Source organism: Bombina bombina, chromosome 6, assembly GCF_027579735.1.
Source record: "Bombina bombina isolate aBomBom1 chromosome 6, aBomBom1.pri, whole genome shotgun sequence".
NCBI lineage: Eukaryota > Metazoa > Chordata > Amphibia > Anura > Bombinatoridae > Bombina > Bombina bombina.
In genome coordinates, this window is record NC_069504.1 from 47,654,169 (window position 1) to 47,668,680 (window position 14,512).

A 14,512-nucleotide genomic window follows, 5' to 3' on the forward strand; every position below is an offset into this window, starting at 1 on the left:
TATTCAGCTCACACAAGTTTCAGGGATTTTTTTTGTTTTGTCATTTCTCTGCTGTAGTCTTCTGAGAAGAACTGTACTGAAAGAAAACTGAAAGGAAAAGTCAAACTTTTATCTGATTGCCAAACACAGCTGATTTATTCTCTGTGTGTTTGTTTGGCAAATGTATTCTGTGTGGAAACAACTCTAGTCCCTAAACAACTGTATTATGTTGGGGGTTGTTAATGTCTGTGATTTGCAAACAGTTCTGAAATATTTATTTCTTATACATAAAAGAAACAAAGATTAATTAACAGGTAGTATCATTTTTTTTTTAGAAAAAGATGCAATTGCTTCTGAACTGAACCCCTTAAAGGGACAGGAAACACCCAAAATTGTGTTCATGAATCGCATAGAACATACAATTTTGAACAACTTTTTAAATTTACTTTTATTATCAAATATGCTTCATTCTTGTCTTATCCTTTGCTGAAGTAACAGCATTGCACTACTGACATATGGCTGGACAAATCTAGTTAGCCAATCACAAGAGACAAATGTATGCAGGCACCAATCACCAGCTAGCTCATACTAATGCATACCCCCCAACTGTCCCGATTTTCGCGGGACAGTCCCGATTTTAGGGGTCTGTCCCTCTGTCCCGAGTTGCTAGCCATCAGTCCCGATTTGCCCCAGGTATTAAAAAAAAAAAAAAAAAAATTTAATTCTGTTGGGCCCATACTAAGAAGCAGCTGGCTTTGCTTTCACAGGGTTAGATACCTGTTTCCCTGTGGAAAAGGAATGGTGTGTGGGTTAAGCAGGAGTAAGAAGGCTGTATACACTCTGACCACGGGTAATGCTGACCTCTCTAACCTACCTCTGGTAGTGATGATGTCTAACCCCTGGGGATAATAATACTAGCATGCCTTCAGTTTTATACAAAGAGCAGTGCAAATACCAGGGTAACGAACAGTGGCAGCCGCAGACTGCCAGCTAATGTGCTTGCCAACCCCAGAACCCCATACAATGAATTACAGATACCCATATATGATGTATTGTGTGTGTCTATCTGTATCCATAACTGTGTGTGTGTCTGCATGTATAAGTGTATACTATGTAGTGTCTGTGTATCTGCATGTATAAGTGTATGCTATGTAGTATGTGTGTGTCTGCATGTATAAGTGTATACTATGTAGTGTCTGTGTATCTGTATGTATAAGTGTATGCTATGTAGTGTGTGTGTGTATCTGTATGTATAGGTGTATGCTATATAGTGTGTGTGTATCTGCATGTATAAGTGTATACTATGTAGTGTCTGTGTATCTGCATGTATAAGTGTATGCTATGTAATGTGTGTGTGCATCTGCATGTATAAGTGTATACTATGTAGTGTGTGTGTATCTGCATGTATAAGTGTATGCTATGTAATGTGTGTGTGTATCTGTATGTATAAGTGTATGCTATGTAGTGTGTGTGTATCTGCATGTGTAAGTGTATGCTATGTAGTGTGTATGTATCTGCATGTATAAGTGTATGCTATGTAGTGTGTGTGTATCTGCATGTATAAGTGTATGCTATGTAGTGTGTGTGTATCTGCATGTATAAGTGTATGCTATGTAGTGTGTGTGTATCTGCATGTATAAGTGTATGCTATGTAGTGTCTGTGTATCTGCATGTATAAGTGTATGCTATGTAGTATGTGTGTGTCTGCATGTATAAGTGTATACTATGTAGTGTCTGTGTATCTGCATGTATAAGTGTATGCTATGTAGTGTCTGTGTATCTGCATGTATAAGTGTATGCTATGTAGTATGTATGTGTCTGCATGTATAAGTGTATACTATGTAGTGTCTGTGTATCTGCATGTATAAGTGTATGCTGCCTGTATAAGTGTATGCTATGTAATGTGTGTGTGCATCTGCATGTATAAGTGTATACTATGTAGTGCGTGTCTATCTTCATGTGTAAGTGTATGCTATGTAGTGTGTGTATCTTCACTTTAAAGGCCAGAATTTAGAATATTAATGGGGAAAGCAGAGCAGTTTTAAAGAATTTATTATTAAATGTCCAATTAAGATAAAAATATTTAGCAATGTCTTTGCAAAGGATAATTAAATACAGCGGTTACATAGCCATACCAGTGGTTTGAGCTTGTGTTTGATTTTCTGTTTAAGTGTATTAAAATCTATGACTTTATTTAGAATTGTATATATATTACTTTGGTCTTATGATTTTAAGCCCCGCCCACCACATTTCCATTTTTTGCCGCGGGGGGGGGGGGGGTGTCCCTGTTTTGAATTTTGAAATGTTGGGAGGTATGCTAATGGATACCAAGAGAATAAAGCACATTTGAAAATAGGTGGGCTTTTAAAGGGACAGTCTACACCAGAATTATTAATGTTTAAAAAGATAGATAATCCCTTTATTACCCCTTACCCTGTTTTGCATAATCAACACGGTTATATTAATACACTTTTTTACCTCTGTGATTACCTTGTATCTAAGCCAACTGCCCCTTAATTCAGTTCTTTTGACATACATGAATTTTAGCCAATTTGTGCGGACTCCTAGGTAAATCCACGGGCGTGAGCACAATGTTATCTTTTATGGCACACATGAACTAACTCCCTCTAGTTGTGAAAAAATGTCAAAATGCATTCAGATAAGAGGAAACCTTCAAGGGCTAAGAAATTAGCATATGAGCCTACCTAGGTTTAGCTTTCAACAAAGAATACCAAGAGAGCAAAGCAAAATTGATGATAAAAGTTAATTGGAAAGTTGTTTAAAATGACATGCCCTATCTGAATCATTAAAATGTATTTTTGACTAGACTGTCCTTTTAATTTTACATGTATCCTATTTATTGCAACAGAAAAAAAGCTTTTCTAGTTATGATTATGAAATGCAGCTTAACATATAAGTTCATTTTACATCATTACTATTTTATTCTATTTATTAAATGAATGAATAGTAGTTAATTTGTGCTTGTATTGTTCATAACACAGAATTATAAGAAGAAATTGCTATTCGCCTATATGACTGTGTGTTTAATCTTAGCATGTTCTGTGTTTGTAGGGACAGTAAACACCTTGTAATTACAAGACATTACTGTTGGGTTACTGTAGAATAACAAATCAGCCAGGTTTTTAAAACATATTTCTTACTACAATTACTTTTCAATAACCAAACTCCAACCCACAATTTGCCTTATTTGCTAATCTGGGCTCTACAGTCATACAGTTAGTATAAAATACATTGTTTTGAGTTGTTTTCTGATAAAGCCGATTAGGGACATTTGTGTAGCAGGGTTAGTCTTAAGAAGTCAGCAGAGTGTATTTACTATGTTCCCTTAATAGCATTTGTTGAAATGCGCACCTAGGTAGCCTAGAAGCAACAATGCACTATTGATATCTAGTTGGTGATTGGTGGCTACACACATGTCCCTTATTGGCTCACAAAGTGTGTCCAGTAAACTCCCAGTAGTGCAACTGACATTATCTATGTGTTTAACTCATTTGCAGCAAAGAATAAATCTGATATGTTGCTATAACACAGCAGTGCATTGATATCCTTTTTACTAATAGTTTTTTTTTGTTTAGTGTTCCTTTGCAATAAAAAAAATAATATATATGAGTGTATATATATATATATAATAGAATGGCTTCTAATTATAAAAAGTGTGATATCCCTGTTACATCTTCTGCATCTTTCCTATTCAGGGAACAAATACTTTAAGCAAAAAAAATATGACCTTGAAACAAATATATTTATCATCTAGGGAACATCAGACTTACTGTAATTTCTATATATGTTTAATCAAAAGGCATTTAAATGTCTTTCTGTGACTACAAGGACATAATTATATGCCAGTAACTAAACTCTACATTACAAAAGATCTGCATACAGAATACATGTTTTAGAAGATTTTTAAAAAGCCTCCTTAGTATGTTTATATCATTTACTATGCTGTGGCCAGTTATTGGCAGATACAAATTCGCACCTGCGCTGCAGCCCGAAGGGAGGTCGTAATAGCACTGTCATGCCAGTCACAGCAAGACCCACGCTACTATGACCTGAAAAACCATTAACGACCAGCGACGTAGAGGGTACGTTGTGGTTGTTAAAGGGTTAAAAGCCATAAAACTTAGGTTGGTTATGAATTTATCAGCCATGATGCAAATTTATTCACTCACAACCCAATATACACTCTTTGAGCAGAGACTATTTGTGAATGCAGGTGCATGAGGCATATATGCATATGCTCCTTGCAAATGTAGTAAGTGATAACATTTACTAGAATCATTTTTGCTAATACAGGTGTAGTGCAAAAAAACATTTTTATTCAAACTTAGGGTTAAAACATTTTCCTTTGAGATTTACAAAGAGATATCACATATGGGGTATTCTATTCATGCTTTTATTGATTTTGCCAAGATACACCTACATTTTAAACCCTCCAGGCATCATGGCAAAGCAAGTTCTCCTGTGATCCTTTCATGCCTAAAGCATAAGTGGACGCTAATCGATAAAGCCAAAATATAAGAAAGACAGGGGGGAAACGTGCAGGGAAATAATGAGAGAGTGGGCTTTCCTGGTGTATTTATTCAGCATGGGAAGGGGAGGCAGAACATACTTTTTTTTATTTGGTAGAAGGAAATAAATGATATATTTCCAATGATGGGTGATAAAAGCAATTTGAAAGATTTAAATGGACAATCTACTTGATTTTTGTATTGTTTAAAAATAGAGATAATGGGGCATATTTATCAAGCTCCGAATGGAGCTTGATGCCCCGTGTTTCTGGCGAGCCTGCAGGCTCGCCAAAAACAGCAGTTATGAAGCAGCGGTCACAAAGACCGCTGCTCCATAACCTGTCCGCTCTGAGCAGGCGGACAGACATCGCCGGAAACCAACCCGATCAAGTACGATCGGGTTGATTGACACCCCCCTGCTGGCGGCCTATTGGCCGCGACTCTGCAGTGGGCGGCGTTGCACCAGCAGCTCTTGTGAGCTGCTGGTGCAATGCTGAATACGGCGAGCGTATTGCTCGCCGTATTCAGCGAGGTCTGTCGGACCTGATCCGCACTGTCGTATCAGGTCCGACAGACCTTGATAAATTTGGGACAATGACTTTACTACCCCAGTTTTCTACAACTAACATTTTTATTCATATACTTTATAACCTATACGTTTCTAAGCCCCTGCAGGCGGTCACTTATTTCAATGCTTTTTAAATCATAGAAAAACAGCCAGTCAGTGTTAGTTCATGTGTGTCATATAGATTAAATTGTGCTCACTTCTGTGGAGAATTATAATGGTTATACAAGAACCAGCACTGATTGGCTAAAATGCAAGTTTGTAAAAAGCACTGTGATGAGGGGGCAATCTGCAGAGGCTTAGATACAAAGCAATCAGAGGTAAAACGTATATTAATATAACTGTACTGGTTATGCAAAACAATAACAATTTTCAAGTAGACTGTCCATTTAAGGCTTCATATTTATACAGAGACTGTAAACAATAAAAACAAAAAATATATATTTATTCTGAGATATTTTCTTTCTAATTCACTTTCAGAACTTTAAACAGAAGATTGTTTATATTTTGTGTGAAACTGAAGTATTTAATTTTTTAAATAGTTACACACACATATTTTTAATAATATGGGCTATGGGCAAGGTTTACTACCAGTGATCCAGTATTGGCTGGTGATAGCTAATATTGAAAAGGACCCTCTTGAGCAATTGTGCCTCCTGCTGGCACAAGAGCAGGGCTTGTCAATCACCTCAGTCTGATCAGTCCCAGATAATTTTAATCTGCCAGCCCAGATGTGGCAAAGAGGTTAGAAAACAGTGGTCTGCACTGCAAGGGCTCCAAAGCTGCAAACAGAAATAGAGCCCAATGTGTGTAGTTGTACATTGTACTTTTCTTTTGAAGACCCATTAAATGCCGCAGAATTGCATAATTAACAAGTGCATAATAAACATATAATGCAATAATACTTAGTTTGAATTTTAACTAAGCAGTAGATTTTTCCTGACAAATTAATTTAATTTTTCAATTGCTTGCACCCTGGATCATGTGACATCCATTAGCCCATCACAGACTGGTATACATATACACTGTGAACTTGTGCGCAGTAGATGCTGGAGCTTCAGAAAGTGTGCATATAAAAAACAATTGAAGTAAGTTGGAAAGTTTAATTTTGCATGCTGGCTGAGGTGTAGGTGGAAAATCATGACCGCGCCTCTAGGCTACCGATGACCAGCATCTAAAGACACCTTTTGTCTTATCTAGTGAGACTAAAGCACCATAACAAAACAGACGTGATTATTACAGTTACAAACATCTAAATAAACCATTTTGTCAGCGTACTTTGCATTTGCTTTTTGATCTGCTTGATATCATATATTGAGCATCTCATGCAATAGATAACAGGAGCACCCCCTAATGAAAGGCTGGAATGGATGGGTGAAGTGATAAACCCAAACTCACCTTTACAACAAACCTGTTCATCAATCTTATGAGTATATATGAATCAGGACATAGTGTGTGTGCTCAGAGCACTCTGAGGCTGGGGCATGTAGACCATACACCCTTTGTCATGCACAATGAAATAAATAGGAACATAAATACAAGATTAAAACTATCTTTCATAATGAGGATTATTGTCAGCTCTGTCTCCTGGTTATGTCCTGGTCTAACAATGACAAACAAACACTTCTGGTGTGGGTGCAGTGAGGGAGTTGACATCAGTGTGTTGATGAATCATTTTCGAGTTTATAGGCAGGTGAGCTACCATTTGTGTTGGAGATGTGCAGGAATGTCAGAATGCATTGCTACCAATTTTTAATCCGATAGGTTAATTCCAGTCCTAAACTTAACCTTACCTTAGAGGAAGACATTATTGTACTTTGATTTCATGAGTGAGAACATTTCCAGCATGTACAAGATCTCTGTCTGTGACATCCAAGTCCTGATTATATGGCTATTTACCTTCAGCTCCAATATACATATATATAACTAGTATCATAACGTGTGCAATGCTTGTAAACAATTTAGCAGATACATTTATAAACTACAGATTGTGTCCCCTTTACAGATAAATATTCATTACTTGTTTGGATTGTGATAAAGTATCTTAATCTAGAAAGGAGAAAATAGAAAATAAAATGTTTAGAAATAAATATAAACAAATCATTTCTGGTGTCTCACAGCTTTCAGATTCTATATATTTTTTACCTGTTCTTGCAATATTTCTCATTTTGTAGACATGATACATGCAACTTATAAATAAGAAAGGACCTATGGTTCTTTCACAACTGAGACAGAGCATACAATTTTGAAAAAAGTTTCCAATTTACTTATGTTATCAAATTTGATTTATTCTTAGGGTATTATTTGTTGAAGATCATACCTAGGTAGGTAGCGTACATATGTCTGGTGCACTACATGTCAGCAAACACTGCTGCCATCTAGTGTTCTTGTTAGTCTATAACATTAATAAAAGCATTTTTACAAAACTGCTGCTATGTAGTGCTCCAGGCAAGTCCTGAGCCAACCTACCTGCTTTTTTAACAAAGATTGTCAAGAGAAAAAAGTAAATTTGTATGCTCGGTAAGAATCAAGAAAGATACATTTTGGGTTTCATGTCCCTTTAAAGGATTACTAACTCCACCCCCCCCCACAAACTGACCACACATATCTTATACCATACCTAAATATAACATAATGTACCTAGTTTTTTAATAAAACGATGCTGCATATCGTTATAAAATATAGTTTTAATTTTAGGCAATGATGTCACAACATCCAACCCCCAAATATGGGCCGTACATGCTTTAAATAATTGTCCAATAGTATCTAGATTTCATGAATAAATTATATGACAATTTTGTCACCCTGCGCAAGCGCATTTAGTTAGTTTAATTTGCGCATCTGCAATTGCTCTCCCTGGTGCCAAAATTACCCACAAAGTAATAAAAAATACATGCGTATTAGAGCGGCTCTCTTACTCTCGGCAGAGACATCCATTGAGTGACGTCTTCAAGGACGGGGATAGAGCTTGCTCATACGCATTGCGTCTAAGTGCCGCCATATTCCAACTGGGGTTGTCAGCCCGGAATGGACAACCTGCAACGGTACCCACGGAGTGGGTTTTGAAACCGATGATAAATAAAATTAAAGTTGCGGCTAAAAGGTAGATATTTAAAAACAGAAGTGCATTAAAAAAAAAATTGTTTCTAAACGTTTAAACAATTTTTGCTAACTTTGTTTTTGCTTACAGTGTCCCTTTAAGTCTGATGCAATGAAAACGTGTAAAATAAAAAGTTACAAAACATCACAACTTTTCTCTCCCTTGTGACATTGCATTTATGTGTATTTTGTAGACTTGGCTGATAGAACACACATTATTTACGTGTTATTTCTTTCCCACAGCTTACGCGGGTACCAGTTGAGTCATGTGCGCAGTATGGAAGTTGCAGAGAATGCCTGGGTTCTGGAGATCCTCACTGCGGATGGTGTGTGCTGCACAACACGTAAGTTACGCAGAAATAATCATGTTTTGTCATATTGTGCTGAAATCCTTATGTTTATGTGTTAACTAGACCGCTATACCTTTATCTAGTTACTTAGGGTCCATATCTGTAAAGATTGCAAGTCTAGACGCGGTTTTCCACTCCAACACTTGCAGGGGCAGCTCTCATGGAATTCCATAAAAAAGGGTCTGTCCCTGCAAGTAGCAAGATGTCTCCCATACAAATAATGAGAGAGCTCTCTGCTCGGTAAAAGTTCACAATGGAGGGCAAAGTACAGAGGGGGAACTTGCGGGTTTTAAAAACATAAATATTATGCTTAATACAAATCAAATTACGCTGTTTTCAGTGCATTGTGCACTAAATTATCTGTAAGTTTTGTATGCATAGTTTTTCTTTTCAGAATAAGTAGTATTTGAGTATTTTGGTGAAAACTCAACACTTTTTAACTGGCAAGAAAAAAAACAGTGAGATTTGTAGTGTGAAGATTTTTATAGAATTACATTGGGATTTGAGAGAAAATGTCATATACGCCCATGGAATGACCATTTTCAACCCGTTTTACAAAAAAACAACAATTACACGTTGTATTTTGTACTTTTAAAGGGACAGGCTACACCTTAGTCATCTTAAAGTACTTACCTTAGTTTAAGCTGCAAATAGCCTCCTGTCCCTTTTCTATATCATGCAGCAGGAATGGTAAAAAAGTTATTTTAAAATGAATATTGTTTCTGGCCACTTTGAAATGGCTGCCAAGCTCCACCCACTGATGACATCATGATCTGGGCTGCATATGGCGTCCAATCACAAAAGGCTCACTAGTTGGATTCAACAGACTGTCAATGCTATTCAGCAGAGTGCCTAGATAGGATATACCTACATTGTAATTGCAAGGGACTTAATTCTTTGGGGCATATTTATCAAGCGATGCCCCTTGTTTCCGGCAAGCCAAAACAGAAGTTATGAAGTAGCGGTCTAAAGACCACTGCTCCATAACTTATCCACCTGCTCTGAGGCCACAGACAGAAATCAACCCGATCGAATACGATCGGGTTGATTAACACCCTCTGATTGGCCCGCAAATCTGCAGGGGTAGCATTGCACCAGCAGTTCACAAGAACTGCTGGTGCAATAATAAATGCCGACAGCGTATGATGTCGGCATTTATCGATGTGCGACTGACATGATACGCTACTTTGTATTATGTTCACTGCACATTGATAAATATACTCCTTTGTCTTGAGGACTATGGTGACTATTTACATCTCATGTAGTCACTTGTGAGCTCTGCTATATCCGGCTTTAGAAGGGGTAAAGTTTTACAGGAAATTTCCTTTGCACATAGGCACATATTTACTTTTTTTGTTATCCAGTGTTTTTATTATATTGCTAATAAAGTATATTTGTATAGAATTATATGTATACTCTAGGGGGCCGATATAACAAGGGCCGAATGACCCCTGACGCCCCTGTTTCTGCACAAGTCTTAAGGCTCGCCGAAAACAGCAGTTATGAAGCAGCGGTCTTAAGACCACTGCTTCTTAACTGTTCTGCTGCCTCTGAGGCTGCGAACATCAATCTGCCCGATCCTATACGATCAGGCTGATTGACACCCCCTGCTAGCGGCCGCCAATCCGCAAATCTGCAGGGGGCGGCATTGCACAAGCAGTTCACTAGAACTGCTTGTGCAATGTTAAATGCTGACAGCATATGCTGTCGGCATTAAGCGATGTCTGGCGAACATGATACGCTACAGCAAATCATGTCCGCCAGACTTTGATAAATCGGCCCCATATGTGTTAGTGGACAAACACCAGTGACAAGTGATTTGGGATTAATTTCCCTATAACTACAAAATAAAGGCACATAGCAATAGTGCTGTAATAAAGTCTATGGTTTTCTTTTACATTTTTCTGGTGTATTTTGTATCAGAATTTGCACAGGTATTATTAAGTGCCTAATGTCTTCCTCTGTATTTTCTGTGCATGAAGAAAAATAACTGGATACTGCTGTAAATGTCATTTCAACAGAATTGTTTATAGTTTAATCCATATATTTGTTTTCATTTTTTTTATTTTAATATAGATTTCTATTTTTGTTGAAAAAACTTAAAAATAAATAAATTCTAAGATACTTAGAAGATAGTTAAAAGATAGTTAAAAGAAGATACTTAGAAGATACTTAAAAGATAGTTCACTTTTTAGCCATCATTGGGGCAAAGGTAATCTGTGCAATTTAACTATATTGGTGCTAATTTGTTCTTTGTACAGTTTATTTTTCACTCTGCAATTAAACTAAATGGTCAATAAAATTCAATGCAGAAATATTCCAGGTCCACTTTAAAATAAAGCCAAGTTTTTTTGAAGTTTGCTTTCTTAAATCATTATAAATTATTTCCCTTAAAGGTATGCTAAACACTTGGTAATTACAGATATGACTTATTTTCTGTCAATAATTTTCAAATTCCATGTGTATTTGGAGACTGCATTTTGAAACCTAGGTTTAATTTATCTAATCTCTTTTGCTGAGGTCAATTAGGTAAATAGTGGTTGTGCAGAATTTTGTGTTCAAATGTATGATTTACCCAAATACAAGCTGGTGCTGCTCAAATGCAATTCTACTTCCGAATATTTTACAAGTTAAAGGATGTAAATTACATTTGTAATTACACATTTCTACTTTACTTCTACAATAAATTTACATGCAAGCCGAATGCAAAACCTTTCCAGATACATTAATACCTTATTTTGTAAGTGTTTGAAGTCTGCAGTGTGCACTTCTTATTCTCTGAATTGGGAAACCCAACATTTTTGAGAGATGAATTACAGGTAAAAGCAGCAAAATACATCATGAAAGTTTTAATTTTTTTGTATAATTATACATCTTACATTACAACCCAAACTATTTCATAAATGTACATGTTGGTGAGTTTATGTTGCATTTTCAATGCATCCGTTATATTTTCTGAATTTTAAGAGGGAATCTCTGCGTTTGTTCCCCTAGTGTCCCATATTAATTTCTGCCCTCCTTGTCACACTGGGTTGGTGTAATTTTCCACCCATCTGCACTAAGAGGACCTGCTTGTGACGGTTCTCTTGCCTCATGCTATATTGTGTTACTGGGCTCTCTCTTAGCAATGGCACAATGCCAAAGAGCTGGAATTGATTTCTACAAACCTTACCCTTGTCCCTGCTCCACAATGGGAAACTCGACTCTAATGAAAGAGAACAGCACAAGGGTATTGATTCTCTTATAGTCAATTATACTAAAAAAAAGTGCAGGGGTGGACAGGCTTTATATTTTGTACCTATATCTATAAATGCACAAGTATGAATGACATTAAATCATAGACAGTTGCCAATACAGCAATATAAATAATGATACAACAATATGCCCAAACATTACTGAATAGCTGACTTTAGTTGTCTTAAAAAAGAACTATTCAACTGTTTATACAAAAGAATACAGACTATGCAACAGAAACGTGCTAATTCCCGCTGCTTAACCATTTGGCTGCCAAAGTTTGCAGCCAAACATTGTTTTATTGTGATATTTTAGGTTAGTGTTAAATTGTTTTATTGTGATATTTTGGGGTAGGGTTAATTTGTTTTATTGTGATATTTTTGGTTAAGGCTAATTTGTTTTATCGTGATATTTTAGGGTAGGGTTAATTTGTTTAATTGTGGTATTTCAGGTTAGGGCTAATTTGTTTCATTGTGATATTTTAGGTTAGGGCTAATTTGTTGTGATATTTTAAGTTAAAATGAAATTGTTTTATTGTGATATTTTAGGTTAGGGTTAATTTGTTTAATTGTGATATTTTATGTTAGGGCTAATTTGTTTTTTGTGATATTTTAGGTTAGGGCTAGATGGTTTAATTGTGATATTTTAGGTTAGGGCTAAATGGTTTAATTGTGATATTTTAGGTTAGGGTTAATTTGTTTTATTGTGATATTTCAGGTTAGTGTTAATTTGTTTCATTGTGATATTTTAGGGTAGGGTTAATTTGTTTAATTGTTATTATTTCAGGTTAGGGCTAATTTGTTTCATTGTGATATTTTAGGTTAGGGCAAATTTGTTGTGATATTTTAGGTTAGGGTTAAATGGTTTAATTGTAATATTTTGGGTTAGGGCTAATTTGTTTCATTGTGATATTTTTGGTTAGGGTTAAATGAACATGATAAGCTTTGAAACTGTAATATAAAAACTTAAATTACACAAACTATTCAGTATACTTTTATTATGTATTTATACCTGTTACTAACTGGCATTCTGTAGAACAGTGGGAATTCTGCTGTATCTACTCTGCTAACAAGTCTGAAATGACTCCTATATAAAGCCTGTTATGTGGGGCTGACCACTGAAAAACAATTGCTGCGAACAAGGTGTTAATGCTTTCAGAAAGTTGATTCACTTAGCTGTTGTGCTATGTGATTACAAAACTACAAAAAAATAAATGTAGCCACCAATCAGCAAGCGCTACTCAGGTGCTAAATAAAAAAGGGCTGTCTCCTAAGCTTAGATTCCTGCCTTTTCAAATAAAGATACAAAGAAAAATTGATAATAGGAGTAAATTAGAAAGTTACTTAAAATTGCTGCTCTATCTGAATCATGAAAGAAACAATTTGGGTTTCATATCCCTGCCCCTCTTGTCAAGACCCCATATACAAAACATTGGTGGAGACTCCACTGAGTGAGGGCTTGAGTTGTGGTTAAGAGTAAAGTTTGGGTTAGGGATTGAGCATTGGGATATAATTAATACTAGGATAAGTGTTTGGGTAAATGTTGTGGTTAAGGCTAGGGTTAAGATTAGAGCCAGATTTGAGGACAGGGTTTGGGGTTAATGTTATGGTTTATATATTATTTACTTAATATTTTTACTTTTCATTAAAACATTTTACTTTATTTTTAATTATTTGTATCTATTCAAAAAATATGTCTACCCTTTTCTAAACATGTACACCAGTTTTTTTTTTTGTTATTCCCTACTGTTCAATAAATAAATAGTAAACCCTTGTGCATCGCTTTCCACCCCAGGGTTAATTCTTTTTATTTATTTTAAAAGGCCACACATCAAATTAGAAGCATTTGACCCAAGTCATAGCTATGCAAGAGCTCTGATAAATCATTTAGATTGTGTGAAATGAAATCATGGAACTTAGTTGCAGCCGGAATCTCCTGGGGTTTAGAGGAGACTGCCAGGTCTAAGCATTAGCTGGCATTGAGTAGGAGATGCGCCTGGGTCTCATAAAGTTGGCAGACTCCGAGGAGTGTCAAGGACAAGGCTCTGGGCCTGACCACAAAGGTTAAAGTGAGAGAAGTGAGAGTGACAGGGAAAAAGCAGAGATCAATAGTGCTTAATAATTAGGAATAGGTATAAATAGGGAGTGCTGTGATAAGGACACAAGTGAGTGACAGAGATTACATATCTACAGTATAATCACATATGCAATGACAGGGACATTACATGCTGACACTTATCTGAAACTTGGCAAATTGTCAGATATGCAGTTATATGTGTCATTATATCCTGCACTCTGACAACCTCACAAGTAGAGCATTTACCACTATTTCTATACTGTAAGGTATTTTATGTAGCTGTATTTGTTCATTCTATATGTGTTAGCTGCATGATGATCCCAATATTTAAAGGGACATTCAAATTAAACAAATTACATGCCCTGATTTGTAAACTGATCACGTTTCACGTACGCAGTACCATTTCATTGTTGTTCAGTCTGTGACTCTCTCAGTAATCACTGTGGCACCAAACACCTTAAAGGGACAGTATACACTCATTTTCATATAACTGCATGTAATAGACACTACTATAAAGAATAAGATGCACAGATACTGATATAAAAATCCAGTATAAAACTGTTTAAAAACTTACTTAGAAGCTGTCAGTTTGGCTCTGTTGAAAAGGTGGTTGAAAAGCCCACTGCAAGTGGGAAATAAGACACTCCCCCCTCCCCCTTCTTTTGCATATGAAAAGACCC

At 36.2% G+C, this 14,512-nt stretch overlaps 1 protein-coding gene across 1 annotated transcript in view; it reads left to right on the forward strand.

The window, feature by feature from the left end:
• Positions 1-14,512, forward strand: part of PLXNA4 (plexin A4) — a 1,088,215-nt gene that overhangs the window by 636,921 nt on the left and 436,782 nt on the right. Inside the window, exon 5 of the mRNA XM_053716394.1 lies at positions 8,416-8,516. Within this exon, the coding sequence (XP_053572369.1) occupies positions 8,416-8,516 (101 nt within the window). The remainder of the gene's footprint in view (positions 1-8,415; positions 8,517-14,512) is intronic.